We start from the raw sequence: 25,411 nt of genomic DNA, 5'->3' as shown, positions 1-25,411 counted from the left end.
TATAATATACATCATAATAATGCGCACAATTTAATTAACTCAATATTTTATTTAAAGTTAAACATTAGGCTACTGTGTTTTATTGTATTTGTAAGAAAAAATGTAGAATAATGAATTTAATATTATTTTTTTGGATGTTTGTTTAACACCTACCTATGTTTATATTTTAAAATGTTTATTTGGACAATGAAATTTTGCCCATTATGTCCCGTAGTGAATATATTGTTTAGATATGTCCTTCTTAGACATTCTTGGGCTGTGATGAAGTATAGTTAAAAATTTAAATTAATACTGGCAACATAAGCGTAGACGGCGAGGCGGCGAACGATCATCTGAAAACAAAATTTTTGTAAGTCAATTAAATCATTGATACAACATCACTTACATATCCTCATATAAAGTAGTAACACACTGATGTATGTCGGTGCCACTTTTGTAAAAAATGCTGGAAGGAAAACGTCAGGCGAATAAAGATGGCAACATTCACAGAATGTAATCTGCGATGTATTCATTCCATTTTGTTTATGTATATTGTGAAGGATTGTTGAGAATGCAGGAAAAGATTTTAATAAAATTATACCCGTCGTATGAATTTTGTTTTTTATTTACAATGCTTCCCTTATAATAAAACGCAGGCGCATGTATTACCAGATGGTGTAATCAAGACATCGTTAATTAAGAGGATACACCAGGGGCTAGAGAAATGAAAAAAAAGTACGTGTAATATCTATAGCTGTCTACCTTACCTCAAGCCTATACCGCAGAACGCGATAGAGACAACTGCAGAAAATCAACGATTCGTTGTCCCCTGATTCCTTCTCCAAAACTTAACCGATTTAAGTACTTTTTTCATTAAAGATTAAAGGAAGGTTTGAGCTGTGTTCCTATGTTTTTTTTTTTGTAAAATCTAGCCAAATCTGTTTTCTGGATGTTTGAACACAGCGGAAAATCTGGCCATTTTTTGGGGTTTTGAACGTTCATATCTTATTTAATAATAAAATTATGAAAAAAAAAAGAAAACATAGGGACATTGTATTAGTGGCCGTAGATATTCAGGAAAAAAATTAAAACTCTACTAGCATTATCCAGGGAGGAAACAGGGGACAACGTTTGTATGGAAAAAAGGGCGGTGTGGACTCCTCTTAAGGTGAAACATATCATAGCTGACTTCGTTTCGCTAGGCTTCGATACGGTAACACGGTACACTTGATTTGTTACTTGTCTAATTTCGTCATCGTAATAATTACGATGACGTTTCGAATCACTAATAATAATTATTGGCGATGTGATGAATAGATAAAAAATTATACTAGGGAGTGACGATAAATAAAATAATTTATAACAGATGGGACATTAACCCATCCTTATACGGAAGCTCGGTTGGCTCATGGTTAAAGTTATGACTTATGAGACAGTGACGCTACACAGGTAAAAATTTCACAAGTTAATTTTTAACTTGTGACTTGTGCCATGTGCACTCGTGAACTGGATATAAGGACAAAATAACAGTTGACGGCTGTCATTGTTGACAAGTAACGTATGTAGATGTTACGCTCAAAGACCGAAATCGCTCAGTGAGCGAAAAAATAGCTCACAACGCGTTGTGGTCACAGTGAAACAGAATGAAAACGGCCACGAGTCACGACGCGTTCTGGTCGTCTGGATAAAAAACAATGATAAACAGGTAATGCAGTGATTTAGTAAAAGGAAAGACGATTAATCAATCAAGAACAAATCAAGAAAAACGAATAGCATATATCAGCCACGACACAAATTTCGCGTTATGGTCTTTTTGTGATTGCCAGAACGCGTCGTGGCCGTTTTCATTAGAGCCACGACGCGAATTTCGCGTCGTGGCTGTTTCACTGTGACCACAACGCGTTGTGAGCCATTTTTTCGCTCATTGAGCGATTTCGGTCTTTGAGCGTAATATATATAAACAACTTTGTTCGTGGCGTTGCCATGGACATGACATGATGTTCTGAACATGCGCAATAAAAGGTTCTTAATGTTGACATTTTTAAATGAGTTGAAGCCTACAAGGGTCGTGTTCGTCGGTGTAATTTTTCTTAAGAACCTTTTATTGCGCATGTTCAAAACATCATGTCATGTCCATGGCAACGCCACGAACAAAGTTGTTTATATACTTAGTTACCTGTCAACTACGATAGCCGTTAACTATCATTTTGTCCTTATTTCCAGTTCACGAGTGCACAACTCTGCACAAGTTAAAAATTAACTTTTACCTGTGTAGCGCCACTTTCTCATAAGTTTAACCGTGAGCCAACCGGGCTTCCGTATCCTCAATATAATTTATGTAGGTACTACAAAATAGTCTAAGTATAGAAGAAAATAGTTATTATCTATACTAATATTATAAATGCGAAAGTATCTCTGTCTGTCTGTCTGTCTGTCTGTCTCGCTTTCACGCCAAAACTACTGAACCGATTGCAATGAAATTTTGTACACAGTTATTCTAGAGTCTGAGAAAGGACATAGGCTACATTTTGATGTGGGAAAATATCTTATTTCCATGAAAATATCGATGAAAATTAATTCGCATTGCGCGTGGCCAGCGCTCATCCCGGGGGTCCTGGGTTCGAGTCCCGCAGGCGGAACAAAAAGTTTTCAATGTTCCTGGGTCTTGGATGTGTATTAAAATAATATTTCAAAAATCTTAAATATATTTTATGTATAATATTATAAAAAATCCAGAAATATATCGATGCAATGAACATTTTAGTTCTAATACGATTCAACAGATGGCGTTTTATTTTTTACTTCATTGTAACATAGAATTAATCATACTTATTAGTTATTATGTTTTTGTTTATAGTTTTTAATACGTTAGAATATTATGTTTGATAATATTATCACTTGGTATAATAATAATCAATCTATCTTATCTTATAGAACTCCTACTGCATTTCTAAGGAGTTCGAGTGTACCGTGTTGGCCCATATTCCATCCAGAAAATATATCAATGCAATCAACATTTTAATTCTAATATATGAAAACAGATGGCGTTTTATTTTTTACTTCATATACCTACTTAATATTATAAATGCGAAAGTATCTCTGTCTGTCTGTCTGTCTCGCTTTCACGCCAAAACTACTGAACCGATTGCAATGAAATTTTGTACACAGTTATTCTAGAGTCTGAGAAAGGACATAGGCTACATTTTGATGTGGGAAAATATCTTATTTCCATGAAAATATCGATGAAAATTAATTCGCATTGCGCGTGGCCAGCGCTCATCCCGGGGGTCCTGGGTTCGAGTCCCGCAGGCGGAACAAAAAGTTTTCAATGTTCCTGGGTCGTGGATGTGTATTAAAATAATATTTCAAAAATCTTAAATATATTTTATGTATAATATTATAAAAAATCCAGAAATATATCGATGCAATGAACATTTTAGTTCTAATACGATTCAACAGATGGCGTTTTATTTTTTTACTTCATTGTAACATAGAACTAATCATACTTATTAGTTATTATGTTTTTGTTTATAGTTTTTAATACGTAAGAATATTATGTTTAATAATATTATCACTTGGTATAATAATAATCAATCTATCTTATCTTATAGAACTCCTACTGCATTTCTAAGGAGTTCGAGTGTACCGTGTTGGCCCATATTCCATCCAGAAAATATATCAATGCAATCAACATTTTAATTCTAATATATGAAAACAGATGGCGTTTTATTTTTTACTTCATTATTGTAACAGAACTAATCATACCTACTTTATTATATATTACTTATTATATATTATACTTCGTCCGCGTGGACTTTAGTTTATAGCGCGCGGTGTCAACAAAATTTGTGTCAAATTTAAAAACTTTTTAAAACCCTGGTAAGTGGTACCCCTCTTAGGGCCGTGCTACACCGGAATGGCAGCGCTGAAAGTGCTCGCCTCGCCGCGCCGCTGCCATTCCGGTGTAGCGCGGCCCTTAATTAATCAAAATACCCAAAAACAGCTGTGCAGTGTGCACATAATCTATACTAATATTATAAATGCGAAAGTATCTCTGTCTGTCTGTCTGTCAGTCTCGCTTTCACGCCAAACGCCAAAACTACCGAACCGATTGTAATGAAATTTTGTATACAGATAGTCTAAAGCCTGAGAAAGGACATAGGCTACTTTTTTACTCGAAAAAAGGGTTGTAAGGGTCGTAAATTTGTTCAAAAATTCATAATAGATGGCGCCGTGCGTCTTCTACATCGCGCTGACGCTTGCTCAAAAGTCTTTCTATAAGAGGTGGTATCATCTTACATTTAAGTCTCGATTTTTTTCGATTGTTATATCTATTCTACGGCATTAAATAACTCAGTACTTTATCTGTGCAGGCAGTGACGTAACCTTAAGACCAAATTTCACCAACGACTGTTAAAGTTAATGCTCGAATTAGAGAAGACAGGACATTTTAACAAGCTGTTAACACTAACAGACGTTGGTGAAATTGGGGCTAAACCTATCAATGATAAATAGTTTATGGGTAAAGTTGTGTAATTGGGGAGCTAAATAAGCTTTAAAATTTGGCATAAAATATAAAGTTTAATATAAAAAATTAAGTACGTATTGTGTGCACACTGCACAGCTTTATTGATTTACCAGGGTACCAGGGTTTTTTTATAAAAGCTTTTGACACCAATTTTGTTGACATCGCGCGTTATAAATTGAAGTCCACGCGGACGAAGTCGCGGGCAACGGCTAGTATAATGATATATTTAAAATAACGAGTCACAGAATTTCATACAATTGCCACATCATATGAAGTTCAGCATTTTAAGCAATCAAAAATCCATACTCACATTTACTGGTTAGGCACAACTTGGAGTTGGTCATCGAAGCTGATGGTGATATCATCTCTCGCTCGCTTGCCCCAGCCCGGGGAGAAGGTCAGCTGGCCGTGGGCAGACCAGAGGTTGGCCATCGCGAACAGCAGGCAGATGGCACCGCGCTTGATCAGACGAAGCAGAGCAGCCATTGCCGAAGTTGGAATGATGTGTGGAGAACTTTTCGCCCCTTATATACTGACAAACAATTAACTGAAGCCCTATCTAATTGAAAGTTATTTCGGGGAGTAGTTTTTCTTCGAAGGTTCCGAGTGAAATTATTAGTATTGAGTGTTCAATCTTCTGAATATTGGTGTGAGTTTAATGGTTACTATTGTAGTTTTACTATAAACTGTAAATGTAATTCAAATGGCTTGATATTTAAAAACTGTAGCTTTGTCTTGCTATCGTAAGGATCAGCTCGATGTTGCTATCTATTTCGAAAAATATGGTCGATTAGGTCGAAGTTGTTACAATTTTCTACGTTTAATCGCTAATTTTATTCATTCATTTAGTATGTGATGTACAATCAGTAAAAAAAGTATAACCTTAAAAACATATTTTATTATAGCTCTGTATCCGTTCGCTTGGTCCTCCATAGTCGCAGGCAGACGATAGTGGAGACGAGACAGGATAACGCCAGCAGCACCGCGCTGGATATCCCCACCAGCTGGGGGAGACCGGCTGATGGCACCACGCACACACCACCAGCGAACAGCGCGCACATGTTCGCTGCAATAAAATCAAGAATGTTTAATTGTTTATTTCCAGAGGTTGGAGGCGTAGGCGCGGCCTCGTGGTCCAAGGGGTGCGAGGCCCCTCGGACCACGAGGCCGCACCTACGCCTCGCCTTTTAAGAGGATACCACAGCAGCTAGAGAAATGAAAAAAAAGTACGTGTAATATCTATAGCTGTCTCCCTTACCTCAAGCCTATACCGCAGAACGCGATAGAGACAACTGCAGAAAATCCAGAAAATCAACGATTCGTTGTCCCCTGATTCCTTCTCCAAAACTTAACCGATTTAAGTACTTTTTTCATTAAAGATTAAAAAAAGGCTTGAGCTGTGTTCCTATGTTTTGCTTTTTTTGTATAATCTATCCAAATCTGTTTTCTGGACGTTTGAACACAGTGGAAAAGCTGGCCATTTTTTTGGGTTTTTGAACGTTTATATCTTATTTAATAATTAAATTATGAAAAAAAAGAAAACATAGGGACATTGTATTAGTGGCCGTAGATATTCAGGAAAAAAATTATAACTCTACTAGCATTATCCAGGGAGGAAACAGGGGACAACGTTTGTATGGAAAAAATGGCGGTGTGGAATCCTCTTAAAGTTTTGATACTCAAATTTTTATAAGTAAGTAAGTTAATAAAAGTTTGAGTATCACAAAAATCTGTCTCTCAACAAAATCCGTCCTCTTGCGTCATCTATCAGAGGGCCTCGCAAAATATCTTGCATACATCACATTGCGGTCTTGCCCCGCCACTGGTCATTTCCATATCAAGTTTATAAAAATTAAGCGTCAATTAAATTCGAAAATGTATGGTGATTGGTGTTTGAGTTTAACGCATCGCAAGCGCCAAGACATTACGACGCGATGTCGAATCCCATTCATTTTCGAAATCTAACTTCGCTATCGAAACTGGCCCCTTAGACAAAGTCTCTTTCGTTATAAACGATGACGATATTCGTTATCAAAATGTATGGGATTTGACATTAGTCTACGTCTGTAAATGTCATTTAGCGATGACTTATGTCAAACCCCATACATTTTGATAACGAATTTCGTCATCGTTTTTAACGAAAGATACTTTGTCTAACGGGCCTGGCGACTTGATTTACTCAAGTGCAGCCTGGTGCTTCGTTTGATTACTTACAAGTGACCACAGCGAGGTAGGTATGTGTGACCGCGACGACGGCCGCAACCACAGCGCAGCCGACGCCGAGCGCCACCGCGCGGTCGCGCGCGTCCGCCGCTCGCACTGCGACCGCACCGTGCGTTGCCATTGCTGATACTGTAATACAATGGCTTTTATTTATTATCTAAACCGACTTTAAAAAAGGAGGTTATCAATTCGACCCGTATATAGGTATGTAATATATTCAGAAGTACCCAGTTTTTGTATAAGTATTAAGTATGTCTATTATCTATATCAGCGTCTAAACAAATGTGCCAAATCAAAAGCACTTACCTACTATTTAAGGATAAACTTCTCTACCTTTATTGGTAAGCTGCAACTTACATTCACTACACAAACAAATGATAACTCACTGGCAGCAGCAACAATGACCACGAACAGCATTTGATGCAGTTCGAATGCTGCACTGCAACGGTCCGCGCCGCACGTGCCAGACACCGCGCGGTCGCCACACGTGCAGTTCACGTATAGGCTGGAAATAAAACCTAGGGATTAGATAAAATCTATGGAAAAAGATGACACCCGAAACTTCGTTGCGCCAAAATTAGTTTATCATGCGGGAACCAGAGTAGACAGAATTATAGAGTATGCCGACTTAGAACTGATGTTGAAATTTTTAAATTTGACGTATTCTGACGAAAATCGTCGCTAGGGTTGTTAACTTGTTACCTACTGTTATAATTTTGCTACGTTAAATTTGCCAGTTAAAACAATATTGTGTAATGATGATGTATAAGAGCCTTTAATAGACTATACGCGCTGTAAAGAAACCAAATTCAATTTGCCAACCTTTAACGAGTAGCGTTGTCTATGGCCGGAGTCAAAACTGATCTGTAATATGTTGATTCGTATATTTAATTCCACGATTTTATTGATATATTAAAATAAAGATAATTGTTAAAAATCTCATATGTTACGAATTAAATAGTTGTGGATTTTTAAACACTGTATTTACGATCATCACTGTAGCGAAAGGTAAATAATCTTATTGAAACTGAATGATTAAATTAAAGTTAGATTGTTAATAATTCTGTATAATTTATTATGTAATGATAAGGCCTGTTTTATAATTTATAATATTGTACTAGCTGTTGCCCGCGACTTCGTCCGCGTGGACTTCAGTTTATAGTACTTTATAGCGCGCGATGTCAACAAAATTGGTGTCAAAAGCTTTTATAAAAAAACCCTGGTACCCCTTAAATCAATACAGCTGTGCAGTGTGCACACAATAAGTATTTCATTTTTTTATATTAAACTTTATATTTTATGCCAAATTTTAAAGCTTATTTAGCCCTCCGATTACACAACTTTACCCATAAACTATTTATCATTGATAGATTTAAGGTTACGTCACTGCACAGATAAAGTACTGAGTTATTTAATACCGTAGAATAGATATAACAATCGAAAAAAATCGAAACTTAAATGTAAGATGATACCACGTCTTATAGGAAGACTTTTGAGCAAGCGTCAGCGCGATGTAGAAGACGCACGGCGCCATCTATTATGAATTGTTGGAACTAACTTAATTTGAACAAATTTACGCATTTTCACCCCCTTACAACCCTTTTTTCCAGTAAAAAAAGTAGCCTATGTCCTTTCTCAGGCTTTAGACTATCTGTATACAAAATTTCATTACCATCGGTTCGGTAGTTTTGGCGTTTGGCGTGAAAGCGAGACTGACAGACAGACTGACAGACAGAGATACTTTTGGCGTTTGGCGTGAAAGCGAGACTGACAGACAGACAGACAGACAAAGATACTTTCGCATTTATAATATTAGTATAGATTATGTGCACACTGCACAGCTGTTTTTGGGTATTTTGATTAATTAAGGGCCGCGCTACACCGGAATGGCAGCGGCGAGGCGAGCACTTTCAGCGCTGCCATTCCGGTGTAACGCGGCCCTAAGAGGGGTACCACTTACCAGGGTTTTAAAAAGTTTTTAAATTTGACACAAATTTTGTTGACACCGCGCGCTATAAACTAAAGTCCACGCGGACGAAGTCGCGGGCAACAGCTAGTTAGTTAATATTAACGTGTATAACAATCGAAAGAATCGTAAAACCTACCTCAACATGGTACCACCTCTTATAGAAATACGCATGAGCAAGCAATAGCGCGATCTAGGGGACTCTTGGCGCATTCTGTTTTGAGTTTTTTGGAACTAAGTTAATTTAACCAAATTTACGCATTTTCACCCCCTTACAACCCCTTTTTCCAGTTAAAAAGTAGCCTATGTCCTTTCTCAAGCTTTAGACTATCTGTGTACAAAATTTCATTACAATCGGTTCAGTAGTTTTGGCGCTGTTGTTTTTGAATTTGATGTCTAAGTTGGTAGGTGAGTTATTAGTTAATAACGTGTATAACAATCGAAGGAATCGAAAAACCTACCTCAACATGGTACCACCTCTTATAGAAATACGTATGTGCAAGCAATAGCGCGATCTAGGGGACTCTTGGCGCCATCTGTTTTAAGTTTTTGGAACTAAGTTAATTTGACCAAATTTACGCATTTTCACCCCCTTACAACCCCTTTTTCCAGTTAAAAAGTAGCCTATGTCCTTTCTCAGGCTTTAGACTATCTGTATACAAAATTTCATTACCATCGGTTCGGTAGTTTTGGCGTTTGGCGTGAAAGCGAGACTGACAGACAGACTGACAGACAGAGATACTTTTGGCGTTTGGCGTGAAAGCGAGACTGACAGACAGACAGACAGACAAAGATACTTTCGCATTTATAATATTAGTATAGATTATGTGCACACTGCACAGCTGTTTTTGGGTATTTTGATTAATTAAGGGCCGCGCTACACCGGAATGGCAGCGGCGAGGCGAGCACTTTCAGCGCTGCCATTCCGGTGTAACGCGGCCCTAAGAGGGGTACCACTTACCAGGGTTTTAAAAAGTTTTTAAATTTGACACAAATTTTGTTGACACCGCGCGCTATAAACTAAAGTCCACGCGGACGAAGTCGCGGGCAACAGCTAGTTAGTTAATATTAACGTGTATAACAATCGAAAGAATCGTAAAACCTACCTCAACATGGTACCACCTCTTATAGAAATACGTATGTGCAAGCAATAGCGCGATCTAGGGGACTCTTGGCGCCATCTGTTTTAAGTTTTTGGAACTAAGTTAATTTGACCAAATTTACGCATTTTCACCCCCTTACAACCCCTTTTTCCAGTTAAAAAGTAGCCTATGTCCTTTCTCAGGCTTTAGACTATCTGTGTACAAAATTTCATTACTATCGGTTCAGTAGTTTTGGCGTGAAAGCGAGACAGACAGACAGACAGACAGACTTTCGCATTTATAATATTAGTATAGATAATATTCTAACGTATTAAAAACTATAAACAAAAACATACTAACTAATAAGTATGATTAGTTCTATGTTACAATAAAGTAAAAATTAAAACGCCATCTGTTGAATCGTATTAGAACTAAAATGTTCATTCCATCGATATATTTCTGGATTTTTTATAATATTATACATAAAATATGTTTAAGATTTTTGAAATTTTATTTTAATACACATCCAAGACCCAGGAAAATTGAAAACTTTTTGTTCCGCCTGCGGGACTCGAACCCAGGACCCCCGGGATGAGCGCTGGCCACGCGCAATGCGAATTCATTTTCATCGAAATTTTCATTGAAATAAGATATTTTCCCACATCAAAATGTAGCCTATGTCCTTTCTCAGACTCTAGAATAACTGTATACAAAATTTCATTGCAATCGGTTCAGTAGTTTTGGCGTGAAAGCAAGACAGACAGACAGACAGACAGAGATACTTTCGCATTTATAATATTAGTATGGATTAAACATCATATTCTAACGTATTAAAAACTATAAACAAAAACATACTAACTAATAATTAGTATGATTAGTTCTATGTTACAATAAAGTAAAAAATAAAACGCCATCTGTTGAATCGTATTAGAACTAAAATGTTCATTCCATCGATATATTTCTGGATTTTTTATAATATTATACATAAAATATGTTTAAGATTTTTGAAATTTTATTTTAATACACATCCAAGACCCAGGAAAATTGAAAACTTTTTGTTCCGCTTGCGGGACTCGAACCCGCGACCCCCGGGATGAGCGCTGGCCACGCGCAATGCGAATTCATTTTCATCGAAATTTTCATGGAAATAAGATATTTTCCCACATCAAAATGTAGCCTATGTCCTTTCTCAGACTCTAGAATAACTGTATACAAAATTTCATTGTAATCGGTTCAGTAGTTTTGGCGTGAAAGCAAGACAGACAGACAGACAGACAGACAGACAGACAGAGATACTTTCGCATTTATAATATTAGTATGGATTTAATATAACTACTTCTACGGAAGTAACCTTCCGTAGAAGTTTCTAGAAATTAAGAATAATAATTATGCTACTCAAAATAACTGAACAACTTTTCATAACGATATTTTTAGGTTTAGACTCTGTCCTTTAGTGAAATTTGTTGCAAAATTAGTATCACAAATACTACTACAAATTGTTCTAGTTTTACATACTTCGTCATTAATTGTAAGAAAAATAGTTGTTGAATTGTATTTTAGATTTTGGGTATAAAAAGCCTAGCGATGTTAGCAGGCAGCATTCCATTACTAAGCTATGGAAGAGGCTCAACTTATAACAAAATTGGTATCTGTGTACAACCTGTGTAATAATATAAATAAATAAACTATCTACTGTGTTACTGAAGTCGTTTTCTTATCACTACGAATTTAAAACTATGACTTATTCGCTGGACGTGTTCCTCTTTGGTCGTATTGTTGTTTGTGTTTTGGCACTTGCGATTAAAATTGTCAGAATCCAATTTTTAAATCTTTATTTTAAATATTTAAAAATAAAGTAGTTATGTCTATTGTGCGGGAACCATACAATTTACCCGGTTAAAAAGTATCGTATGTCCTTTCCCGGGACTCAAAGTATCTCCGTACCCAGAAAAATAGGTTCAGCGGTTTGGGCGTGAACAGGTAACAGACAGACAGACACACTTTCGCATTTATAGTTATATTATATACTTAGGTATTTTGCTCGGTACCTGAGTCCATCGACCACCTCCTGGGTGGAGCAGCCAGCGAGACAGGGCGAGGGGTAGGTGGTGAGGTCGTCCAGCATACAGACCGGGGAGAACGCCACGTAGCGATCGGCACACCTGAAGAGAACAGCGTGCTTTCATCATTATTTATTTAGAACACCAAACATATTTACATGAAAACATTATTAGTATAAAAAAAGACGGGTTGCACTCCGGAAGTGCCGGCAGAAGTAAAAACTTGATTATTAACGTTGTGCATTATTTTTTTAACCCATTTTTTTATAAAAATCGATTTTTAAAAAATCGATTTGTTTTAATTACTCGAAACCCTTACATTTTTTTTTAAAACCATTGTTTTTGAAAATCGATTTTTAAAAAATCGTTTCTTTTAATTAATCGAAACCCTTACAATCGATTAAATTTTTAAACCATTTTTTATGAAAATTGATTTTTAAAAAATCGATTTTTTTAATTAATCGAAACCCTTACAATCGATAAAAAAATATCGACAATCGAAAAAAAACAATCGATTGTTCGATTAATCGATTTCGATGTTACAATACTACTCTCCAACCGTCTTACGGTTTTTCGAACAGCACGAGAATCTGACGCGAGTTTCACAGTTTTTACCCATCCCACAAAAGTGCTCTACGCCGCTAAAGAAGTTTTCAATTCAATAAAAATTGTTTTATCCTACTAATCCTACTAATATTATAAAGGCGAAAGTTTGTTTGGATGTATGGATGTATGGATATTTGTTACTCTTTCACGCAAAAACTACTGAACGGATTTTGATGAAACTTTACAATAATATAGCTTATACATCAGAATAACATTTAGGCTACAATTTTAACCGACTTTCAAAATGGGGGAGGTGTTATGTTCGTTTTCTTATATTCAACGATTACTCCGCCGTTTGTTAACCGATTTTCAAATTTTTTCTTTTGGTATATAGGGTATCATCCCAATTTGGTATTATATTCACAAAAGTGGTGATCTGATGAAGGATCCATAAGTAATCGAGGGAACTCCTCAAAACTTATAGGGAAACATGTGGTGACTTCGGTTTCGTGAGAAGTATTCTAAGCATATGCTACCAACAATTAAGATTTTGCACCGAGATATACCTGGTACTCGTATACCGTGGTTCGGAAGTTGCTGAGAGAACTCCTGATTCTTTATAGATACAAGTTTGGGAGTTTCAGCGTTGTTTTAAGAACAGAAAGCATATGCTACTATGCAAATTACATTCATCATCATCATCATCACTACCATATTATACCATTTCATAGTCTTTTAGATCGAGACTCGAGTTTGTCAAGCGATTATTAAAAAAAATCTATACCTAGGTACCTAATATTATAAACCTGAAGAGTATGTTTGCTTGAACGCGTCAATCTCAGGAACTACAGGTCCGATTTAAAAACTTATCTCAGTGTTAGATAGATCATTTATCGAGTAAGACTATAGGCTATATTATATTATCACGCTAAGACTAATACGACCTCAGGAAAATGTGGGAAAAACGGGGGAAATATTTTTTATGGAAAAATGTACGGTTTCTGTAAAATTCCTAATTTACGCGGGCGAAGCCGCGCGGAACATCTAGTTTCTGAATAAATTTGAAACAAATGTTCTCAGAACGTCTACATGGTGCCTACCACCGGTTCGGGAACTACCCCTTAATAAGCACAGTGATCATAAATTGTAATCTTAGCAGGTGACACGGTAATCATAACAGAAGCTCCACAAAATACAATATAAAATTAATTAATTCTCTAGTTTCGATTGCGAAGTTTGATGAAGATGTCAAAATTGTATGTGATTTGACATACTCGTAACGTATGTATCTGATGGATTAATCGACTACTGCATTTTCCTTCTATAATCCGCCATTTTGTGTACTTACTAAATTGAATACTTAATACAAAGAAAACTTTGGAGGTAGTAACAAAATCAAAAATAGATATTATACATAACTCTTAAGTACACATAAAAAAAATTATCTGGCACCGTTCGTTTCACAACAAAATCCACCACACTTCTCTCACCCGCATTCTAAACTGCAGTTCCTCGGCTCCATCACCATCGTCCCCGGATCGCAGTCGCTCATGAACATCATCATCATGATCATCACCAGCGCCAGCACCGCCGGCATCAAGGCTTGCTTCACACCCTTGGTGTTGGACCACCGCGCCAACAGCGGGGGGGACAGGCGGGTGCTTTGGAACTGATGACGAAGTTTAGTTACGGTCAACAGGGTGTAACAGAACTAAGTGATAATACTTTAAGGTGTGTATGGGGTAAATAGAGTTCGCTGTGAAAGTAGCAGCGCTAAGAGAGTAGACCGTAAGTAACTTTTTTTTCACCTATGTTTGGAAAAATTCATCACTCGCGGGCTTGCCCATACAAATCACGAAAAGAAATTTTGCTCTTTCAGCGCTGCTACTTTCACAGTGAACTTTATATAAGGAACACATACACACCCTAAAGTATTATCACTTAGTTTCGTTACACTCTTGTTACACCTTGTATATCTTATTTGCTCGCGTTTAAGCATTTGTGTACTAACCCACAATTTTTTATTGTTGAGTTATGAATGCCGTCTTGTTTTAAAATATGATCTAAAGAACATAATTGCATTCATAGCTCAATAGATAATTTTTGTGGGATGATACACAATTAATGCTTAACAGCGTCCATTATATTTTTATACTTACATCTACACTTACATTATATTTTTATACCTTAGAAAAACGGTGTCATTTACAATATTATTATCAAATTAATGTTTAGAAATTGAATTTTAAACTTTTGAATTTTTTAATTTTTAGGATTCCATTGTGGTTCCGTACGCAAAGGGTAAACACGGGATTTACTAAGGCTTCGCTGTCTGTCATTCAAAGATAACTTAACTTTTTAGTGATTACTAAATTATAACTTTACTTAATAATATTATTAAAGTTAAATAATCACTAAATGACCGTGTGCGGCCGTCAGTCACTAAATCACGTGATCACACGACTATTATTTATTTATGTCAAATCTATACCAACGAACTTCGTTATCGTTTCGATATTACTTACCACCACAACTAATATGACGAAGGAATACTGCAATGTCTCAGTAAAGTTGCTGATGTTACTCCTGACTGCCATGTTGTATTTCACCTGGAAATTATAGAATTTAGTACTGTACAAAAGCCTGTAAGTATAGGTAAAAAGTTCTTTATGTAGATTATAGTATTTTTGACATTAGACGAGTCAATCGTCAACTTCATATCATCGAACGCGAACGTAAAACGTCTTGGTTTAAAGGCGAGGATTTAACCTTAACTAACCCATTTTTAAGTTTTCATCTATTTTCTTATATCCAAAATCTGTTATGGTATAATATTATGTTTCTGAAAAATATTAAGCTTCTATATGAAATGACGAAGGTCTGGCTGCCCAGATTTATTTTTAATTTATTTTAGCTGAGCTCTCGCTCTACTATATTACCATCAAGCAGCCCCGGATTTATAAATAGGCCGTATAGGCCGCAGCCTACGGACGATAGTGTCCTGGGACGGCAGCGTCTACAGGGGGATAGACAGATTACATACATGGTGCAGTGGAAATAGTGTCCTATACTCATTAAAAATACAAATTCGGCACTGCCATCAAGTGTATTTGACTATCGACTTGCATATTCAATTTTAAATGATCCTCATAAGTCATAATAAACAAAATATATAAGATATCAAGCTGTGGAAAAAATACTTAGCGTTAACCGTTAATATATAATTATAATATCTTTATTTTATTTTAAAAATCTAATCTTTGACCTTGGCAACAACACAATTAGTATAACCGCGACCGTACCTTGATGACATCGTTTCTATAGTACCCGTACGTCCACAGCGCGGCCGCCAGCAGCGAGATGGCCAGCACTTGTGACGTCAGAAGCGGGTTGCGGACCACGCGACAGACGCTCGCGGTGAAACCTGACCGAAAGGATTTTTTTTATAAAATAAGGGGGCAAACGAGCAAACGGGTCACGATGGAAAGCAACTACCGTCGCGCGTGCCCATGGACACTCGCAACATTAGAAGAACTGCATACCGGCCTTTTATGGGGGAATACGCTCTCTTTTTGAAGGTTTGCAGGTTGTATTGGTCCGGAAACACTGCTGGTGACAGTTTGTTCCAGAGTTTTACACTTACCTACTCTTAAATTACTCACAAAATTCGTTTATCGCGCTGGAACCGAACATTTTTTCGGGACGAAAAGTATCTTATGTCCTTTCCCGGGATTCAAAGTATAAGATACCGTTCAGAAAAATCGGTTCAGCGGTTTGGCCGTGAAGAGGTCACAGAGAAACAGACAGACAGTCACACAGCCAGGCAGAGAGCTTACTCCTCACCCCTTTTTTTATCAGGTTTTCTGGTGTTTCTTATTTCATTATTAGAATATTTTAACCTTCGATCAAATATTAATATTAAATCAAATATTTCTATATGTATAATAATGTTACGTGCTAGGGTTCGAAGGATTTGGAGAGAAAGACCTGCTGACTCTCTTGAAGACTTTATTCACAAACACTAGGTCACACAAGCACACACTAGGTCACAACACTTAGCTCTAAGTCCAAACACTAATCACTAGGTCCAATCACTAAGCACTATCACTGTCCTAGGTCGTAGCCAAGTCGCAGGTTTCACTGGTTCACTCACTATTTGTCACTCCGAAATCGCCTTGATGATAGCTCGAAACGAACTGAACGGGCCGTCTACCTGCGGCTTTTTATATGGCGAGACGAATTCCAGAAAGTTCCCGATTCACGTAAACAAGTAAACAAGTATGGGAACTTTCTAGGAGGCTCGAGCATGTACCACAATAAACATAAACAACTAAACACGTAAACAAAATAAACCGGTAAACACGTAAACAACTGTTGGACTTTTCTAGAAGGTTCGAGTATGTTCTTGCGCATCTCACTCCATCTAGTATTGAGTAGGGGATTTAGGTTGCCTGTGTTCCCTCGGTAAGTTTCGCTGGTTTGTCGCTAGATGGCACTACGTGTCCGTATACCATGTACCGTAACAATAATATTATATCGATCAAATATTTGATCGAAGATCTCAACTTCAAAAAATTTCTAACCTCTATCATTCATCGGCGGTGGACTCTTCACCACACCCTTGACCTTGGGATCCTGTTTCGGGACTACCGTCATGAGCAGGACGACGTGCAGCACCATTCCCATTACGAAGAAAGCCACCTGGACGGGCAGGTTGCTGTCCACAAGGCTGGCCGTCATGCCCACGCCGGCGACGAGTGGTAGCACCCGCGATAGGACGAAGGCACCTGAAAGTTGCAAATTCATTAGGCTCAATTTACACCGGCGCGGATTGGAAGCGTTAACTTCGCCTCATGACGCGGGAATTCGCTGGAATGCTTTTGCATGAGGACTTTCACTTGACTAGTTCGCGCCACTTCCCGCAGATTCCACAGATGGCACCGGCGAATTCTCGAGAATTCCGCGGAAAAATCAAATTTTTGGCTCGTATTTAATTTGTATGATAAACTGTTGACATAAAGTTCATTATGCTATGTACAGTTTCGTTGCAAAAGTCGCTTCCACTCTCCGCAGCGGTATAAATTGAGCCTGTCTGGATACGTACTAAATTGCACCGGTGTCCGGTCAGGTGCGTGGTCCTCTATGTACGCGAGACCATGGCACCAGACCGCCGCGCGCGCCGCCACCAGCACCGGCGCGGCCAACAGCAGGATCACCAGACGAGCTGCAGAGTAGCGGCTCTCGGGTGTGCTGGTAACGCATAGTCCTGAAATGGGATTTAGGATTTTAGCTATAGTGGGTGTGGCAAAGCGTGCCTACCCGGTAAGTGCGCCATATAGCTATAAAAAAGCCTGCTGATTGGAGATTTGTCCGCACTGCAGCGCAGCGCCGCATTTCGTGCATCATATTAACATACAACGAAATGTGCGATCACCGTATGCGTTATATTTTTAAAATGCGTTTACTAGTTTCGATAGCGAAGTAGATGTCAAAAGTGTAGGTATAGGATTGGTCATAACGCATCTCAAAGTGTGATGGTGATGATCAAAACTAGCATGTAATTCGACTTGAAGCACTTTGATTCACAACATAGCTGGGCACCGTTAATCAAATAGTTAACTTCGTTAATTGTTAATCCGTTAAGAAAAATGTTAGCTTCGTTAAACGTTAAATAGTTACATTTCGGACGAATTAACGCAAGTTAACGTTGATCGTTAATTCGTTAATATGTGTAATAATATGGCCTTGTTGTAACTGATATCATTGCGTTAGTGTACATACAAAACCTGTTGGTTTAAGGTTTTGGAAGTTAACAGGTTAGGGACAAAACAAAATACTTCTATAATTATTGTATTCTACCCAACTAAATTATGCTGCACTCTTTTTTATCAACATGCAAATGATTTATAATAACAATAAACAAATCACTCTCTTTCTATAAGCACCGGCGCTGAGTAATGAAATGATAAAACGAAACAAATCTCTTCTCACTCGCATGCGCCTGAAAATGTATCTAGTATTGTTTTTGTTTCGTCTGAACCTGTTTTCGCGCCGCGCCGCGCCTCGGTGCCGTGCGGTAAATAGTATGCATTGGATTAACGATTAACGGACTTCTGCATATTAACGGAAGTTAACGAGTCCGTTAATATTTCAAAAAGTTAACTTAAAAGTTAATCCGTTAATCAAAATGTTAACTTCGTTAATTAACGATTAACGGATTAACGAGTTAATGCCCAGCTATGATTCACAATGTGGAATTTGGCTCGGAATCGGAAACTTCATCGCACGACATCCAATAAACGCTCGTCGCGCTAGGCATTGACTAATGATCACACACATATTATGTGATCAGTAGTCGGCTCTTGTCTCGGAGGTCGTGGGTTCGATGAAACATGTTATTTCCAAGTTTGGTTAGGACAATGCAGGCTGATCACCTGATTGTCTGTAGGTAGATGATCCATGTGTCGGATGGACATGTTAAAAGTCGGTCCTGCGCCTTATCTCTCGCCAGTCGTATCAGTCTTCCGTCCCACGGGGTTATGAGAGTAAAGAAATAGAGATTAGAGAGTGCTCTTGTGTACTGCGCACACACTTGGGCACTATAAAATTACTCCTGCGTAGCCGGCCTGGTTTCAGTGAAACCGGCTAACGTCACCGAAACCGGCGTGGGAGTTGCTATTAATCAATGATCGCACGGAGTTTCTGGATACAAGTCGAATATAACCCAGCTGTACCTGTATCCACCTCCGCAGGTGTCCGCAGCAGGAACCAGGCGGCGAGGCAGGCGGTCAGGGTGGCGGACCAGGTGAGGAGCTGCCGGCGGCGCGCGCGGTAGCCCCACCACGACACCAGCGGGGACACGCACGCCTCCAGCATGAGGTAGACCACGATCAGGACGTCTAGAAAAAGAATAGAATAAGAAAAACTTGAGAGGTGTCAAGGGACACCCGGGTGGAACGAAGTTCCAGTTTATTATTTCTTATGTACAAAAAACACTAAAAAAAACAAAACAAAAAAACGTCGCTACACCACACTGTTCAATGCGAGAGAGAGAGAAATACGCGCTACCGCACGGCTTACAACTGTCAACTATGTAAGTATAGCATTTTTGCTACAGATGTTACAACTTTGTGTCGTTACAACTTTTCGTCTTATTTTTCTCTGCCCCCTTTTGCAACACGCGATAAGAAACTTCGTTCCAAAATTTTATATGTGTAACAAACAAACCGAAAATCTGCTACGGCATTTTCACAATAGTCGGCCTAGTCCAGAGGAATGAGCAGGTCAATACGTCTGGGGCCAACTATGTGCGGGTTTCCACACGAAGTTATCCTTCACCGCGTACGAGCGCGAGCGTTCGTAAGATCTGAAAATCTCATTGATACACGCCTCCACCCGGTATCGAACCTGGGCCTAGAGACAAGTATCAAGCGATTATCGTAAACGCCAACAAAATGTGTGGGATTTGACATTAGTATTCGCTAGCGAAGCGATGACTTATGTCAAATCGCATAGGTACATTTAGTTGGCGTTTACGATAATCGCTTGCCACTTTTCTACTAGGGCAGCACCCTCTCGAGTGCGAACCAAAGTTCTACCAAGTTTGAATCAATTTTCAAAGCAAATCAACAAATGTAGAGTAAGTAGAGTGTTTTGTGCAAATAAATTAACACGTGATTCCGAGAATATGAGAATTGAGATAAGCCAAAGACGGTAAGTAGATTATCAAAAGATAACGAATACAAAACAATAGTCTAAGGGTCCCCGCAGGCTTACAATTTAAAGTTGGCCGACTATCGTACAAACCACAGAAATACATCAAGATAGAAGCGCCATACGCTCGTGTTCATACAAATTGGAGCGACATGGCGCTTCTATCTTGATCTATTTCTGTGGTTTTTGCGATAGTCGGCCAACTTTAAATTGTAAGTCTGCGGTGACACTAATGAAATAGGTAAGTACAACTCATACAAGTATCCAAATAAACGTACACATTTTTTAATCAACTTCAAACAAGGAGGAACTTCAGTTCGAAGTATTTATGTGACTTCGGTATAACGTTGTCGTTTATAAACCGTTTTTAATAATAATTCTTCTTTTGTTGAAAATAAAATATTTCTGAGGTGGTCACATGACACATTTAAAATACTGCTTGAAGAAAATTTTATTTTGTTAGGTACGAATTATTATGTACGGTTTTGGACTTTTTTGGTCAAGTAGACGTACTGTCCCTTACCTGTGATATACGGCGGCAGCTCCCCAGCAGCAATATGATGGTGCAGCAGCCGGAAGATGCAGGCTTCAGCCAGCCCCACTGTCATTACCACCCCCACTAGGACGTCCCGCAGTCGCCCCGCGTCCAGCGCGGTCGGGTTGAACCAACGACGGATGGTGATACGAACTGAAAGGGTTAATGAAAATAAATGATTCAATATTTTGCATTAAAACGGGGAATTCACTTACAGATATACTAGTTCCTACTAGTATACGGCTATACTCCTGTATACGAGTAGATACGTACCTTATACAGAACTAGTTCTTCGCTTCTATTAGTCTTAGCGCAATAAAATATAGCCTGCTATAGCCTTCCTCGATAAATGGGCTATCTAACACTGAAAGAATTTTTCAAATCGGACCAGTAGTTCCTGAGATTAGCGCGTTCAAACAAACAAACAAACTTATATAGTATAGATGTAACAAAACTTAAAATATTATTACTTTAGGGTACTTATATGTATATTATATTGTGTTCCTTGTACATATATGTAGAGTTCACTGTGAAGGAGCAGCGCTGAAAACCCCGTATTGTGAAAAAAAATTGCTCTTGTAACGCTGCTACGGATGGCTACGGCCTACGTAGAGCCCCCGCAGATGGGCCGATAGTTTGGTAGGTTGGGCTGTTAGCGCGCACAGTATGCCAACTAAGCAGTTGGGTTTGTTGTGAGTGCGCAGACTAGACGACAGTCGGCCGATTGTTCTCGCACGATTCCATTCATAGCGATAGATTTTTAAATTTTACACGATTCGGATTTCTGCCGAGTCGGCCGACCAAACAATCGGAGTCGTGTGCGCGCGTGGAAGAACATCGTACTGATTAAGCATCGGCCGATAGTTTGCCGATGGACGATGGTTAACTTTGAAGGCAATGGTATAGACCCAGGGGTCACCAAATGGCGGACCGCGGTCCGCATCCGGACCGCCGACCTATTGTGTGCGGACCGAGCATGTTCGAAAATGATCTTCGTTCATCTTAGGACTTCAACATCTCCAGGATTTAATGTCAATATCTATAGCTTGCACCAATATTTCACTCCAAACTTCACAGAGATAATTAGCTACAAAAAATGGTTACTTTTCTCATTGATATCTAAAAATACCTTTGTAATTTTCGTAATTACCTTTGTTTAATAAAATTTTTTGTATAAAATGTGTGGACCGCGAAGGTCATTTCATGTCTTAAGAGGATACACCAGGGGCGAGAGAAATTAAAAATAGGTATTTGAAAATGTATTGCTGTCTCACCAATCTCAAGTCTCCCACCGCAGAGCGCGATAGAGACAACACGACAAAAGTTCTAATAAAAGAACAGAAAATCTTCGATTCGTTGTCCGCTGATTCCTTCTCCAAAACTTAACCGATTTAAGTACTTTTTTCATTAAGAATTAAAGCAAGGCTTGAGCTGTGTTCCTGTTTTTTTTTTTTTTTATATTTTAGCCAGTTTTGTTTTCTGGGTGTTTGAATACAGAGGAAAATCTGGCAATTTTTTTGGGTTTTTGGATGTTCTTATCTTTTATAATAATAAAATTATGAAAAAAAAGAAAACATAGGGACATGCTAATAGTGGCCATAGATATTCAGGAAAAAAATCATAACTCTACCGGCATTATCCAGGGAGGAAACAGGGGACAGCGTTTGTATGGAAAAACGGCGGTGTGGACTCCTCTTAAAACGGACCCCGAGCGAAACTAATTGACCCCTGGTTATAGACTATAGATATAGACCATGAAACTTAATTATCGGCCGACTCGGTATCGTTGTAATATGCGCACTTCCATACAGATTCATACTGATCAAGAGCCAAACCTGGCCAAACCAAACTTTCGGCCGATAGAAAGTTTGCAGTCTGCGGGGGCTCTTACAGTGAAATCAACACGTCAGGGGACGCATACACCCTTTTTAGGGTTCCATAGTCAACAAGGAACCCTTATAGTTTCGGTCTGTCTGTCCGTCTGTCTGTCTGTCCGCGGTTTTGCTCAGACACTATAGGACCTACAAAGCTATTATTTTGGCATGAATGCACATCTATACTAATATTATAAAGCGGAAGAGTTTGTTAGTTAGTTAGTTTGTTTGTTTGTTTGTTTGAACGCGCTAATCTCAGGAACTACTGGTCCGATTTGAAAAATTCTTTCAATATTAGATAGTCCATTTATCGAGGAAGGCTATATATAGGCTATATTTTATTACGCTAAGACTAATAGGAGCGAAGAAATAGAGGAAAATGTCAAAAAAACGGGGGGAAATTATTTGAAAGGGCTTATTTGAACGCGCTAATCTCAGGAACTACTAGTTCGATTTGAAAAATTCTTTCAGTGTTAGATAGCCCAGTTATCGAAAAAGGCTATAGGTTATATTTTATTACGCTAAAACTAATAAGAGCGAAGAAATAGAGAAAAATGTGGAAAAAAACGGGGAAAATTATTTGAAAGGGCTTATTTGAACGCGCTTATCTCAGGAAGTACTGGTCCGATTTGAAAATAATTTTCAGTATTAGATAGCCCAGTTATCGAGAAAGGCTATAGGCTATATTTTATCACGCTTAGACTAATAGGAGCGAAGAAATAGAGGAAAATGTTGAAAAAACGGGTGAAATTATTTGAAAGGGCTTAGCTCACGAACTACTAGAGCATTTTTTCTGTTATTTGGATCAGTTATGAAGTAGACCACGTGAAGGACCACGCGAAGCCGCGCGGAACGTCTAGTAATACATATTGATGATGCCGACAAAATGGTACTTACATGAAATCTTAAAAAAATATCTTTATGGTAAACTTACCTTCCCTACACTTCAAGCGGGGATGAATTTTTTTTTCGTGTGGACACCCCACACGATAGGGTGGACGTTGAATAGGTTTTTTTTTTAAATATTATGAGTATTCAGAGATCATTTTCCGATTTAGGGATCCGTTTGTGAAATATTAAGTTTTAAAGTGGAAAAAATCGTTAGAGTCCAGTGTCCCCCCCTTCTACCAACTAAACGGTTGCTTCTGGAAATGTGAAAAAATTCACGTGAGTAGGAAATATGCTAAATTTAAAAGGAAATATTATTTTGGATAATAGTAATAGTCGATCAACTAACAAAATGTATTCGGCGAAGTATAAAGGAACTTTTCGTTCAAATTCCTTTCAAAGTAACTGAGATGATGTTGTTAGTAGTGTAAAACACGTTATAAATATGCATCCATTGACCCATACAAAAATTTTAAAAAAACTAGCGGTACCTGTGCCTACATTAGGTACGCGTGGCCGACATTTGGCCGGTTTTTTTTTGTTCCGCAGGGGAAACCTTTTATGGGTACCCCGGGTTGGGGATGAGCCTCAGTTAAGCTGAAGCACCCCGGGGGTATGTGGGACTCTTACCCACTAAAACCACCTGCGGTTTGCCTTCAGCCGTATACGGAGGGATGTCCTGGATCTATCTAACACAGGACTTCCTCCACGACCGGCCGATCTTCCTCAAAAGGGACCGGACTTCCACCAAAGTTAGGGAACGCTTCGGCAAACTAAAGCGTTCCCATCGGCGCCGGGACTAGCTAAGCCGGGCAGGTTATCCTTGCCCGGAGCCCCGGATTAGACGGAAGTTTGGAGGTTCGCGTGACGACGCCTCCGCACCCCCGTCCTACGCCGGCGGAGCGGAACGGAGGATGATCCTCTCTGTTCCGCTCCGCAGCCTCTTTCTGCGAAAGGACGATTTCGCAGAAAGAGACCGCCGCCTGCTAGGCTGTGGCCAGGCCTCATCGCTCTCGAGCATGCAGCGAACCATGCTCGAGAGTGAGAGGTCCCGCCCAAGCACTGCCATGAGATCATGATTCATGGCGCTGCACGCAGCACGGCCCAACGATCGCACACCTCGACTCGAGGGTGTGCGGGGCCGTGTCCTCCGCAGCGCCGCACTCATGACAGGCTGGACGCATAGTGCATACACGAGTAACTAATTATCACTTATATACACATTATTTTTTGTGTTCCGTCAGAGTCACTAATTTTTTCACACTGATAACTGATTTTAACAGCTGTAAGCATGGGCGTATATAAGGGGGGGTGTCCTGGGGGTCCGGAGTTCCGGACCCCCCCATTACTATTCATCTTACTTGTCCAATTTCGACAATAATATAATTATGTAACTCGCCGATTAAAATCGGTGCGGTACATGTATAAAAAAATATATTTGATTTCCTAAACACGTTGCCTATTAGCTGCTGCGGAACCCTTTATGGGCGATTCCAACTCGCACTTGGCCGCTTTTTTACGTAAGGAAACCCCCCCCCCCCCCCCCCTTATCAAAGCTATATATACGCCCGTGGCTGTAAGTGTAATTTATTCAACTAATTTACAGTTTCAAAAAGTCTTACCTTCATCGCTAGTCGGTATTTTTCTCATATTCCAAATTCAAACAAAGTAACTGGCACAACACTCTGTTGCTTCTAAGTTCTAACAAAAGTAATAAAAAAGTAAAAATGTCTGATTTTTGCGCCGGAACGCGGGTAAATGCCGCGATTATTATTCACAACTTTTATTTGATTATGCTATCTTGTAGGTGTATGGAAATTGTACCACGTCCACACGAGTAGGTATACGAGTAGATACTAATTGGGTGTAAATAACTGTTTATCAAAGTAAAATATTATGTTTGTAGCTAACATACATTCGTGCCGCGAGAACAATTATTACCTACTGCTCCGTCATTCAGCATTGATTCAGCATGTTTTGGTGATAATATTTCGTTTTTTGTAGGTAAATAATGTAA

The 25,411-nt window shown here is 38.8% G+C and overlaps 1 protein-coding gene across 1 annotated transcript; it reads right to left on the bottom strand.

Annotated features, from left to right (window-relative positions):
- Positions 1-5,406: 5,406 nt before the first annotated feature.
- On the bottom strand, positions 5,407-25,226 carry LOC121736262. The gene is made up of 12 exons (XM_042127345.1): positions 25,017-25,226; positions 20,621-20,785; positions 19,119-19,283; positions 17,489-17,650; positions 16,968-17,171; positions 15,687-15,808; positions 14,910-14,993; positions 13,875-14,053; positions 11,827-11,940; positions 7,117-7,235; positions 6,722-6,859; positions 5,407-5,573 (listed from the first exon to the last, which is right to left on the bottom strand). The coding sequence occupies exons 1-12, from the start codon at positions 25,042-25,044 to the stop codon at positions 5,407-5,409; spliced, it is 1,647 nt and encodes a 548-aa protein (XP_041983279.1). The 5' UTR covers positions 25,045-25,226.
- Positions 25,227-25,411: the final 185 nt, after the last annotated feature.

Source organism: Aricia agestis, chromosome 18, assembly GCF_905147365.1.
Source record: "Aricia agestis chromosome 18, ilAriAges1.1, whole genome shotgun sequence".
NCBI classification, from domain to species: Eukaryota; Metazoa; Arthropoda; class Insecta; order Lepidoptera; family Lycaenidae; genus Aricia; species Aricia agestis.
The sequence above is the reverse complement of the archived record's forward strand: the minus strand, read 5'-3'. Positions and strand labels throughout refer to the sequence as shown.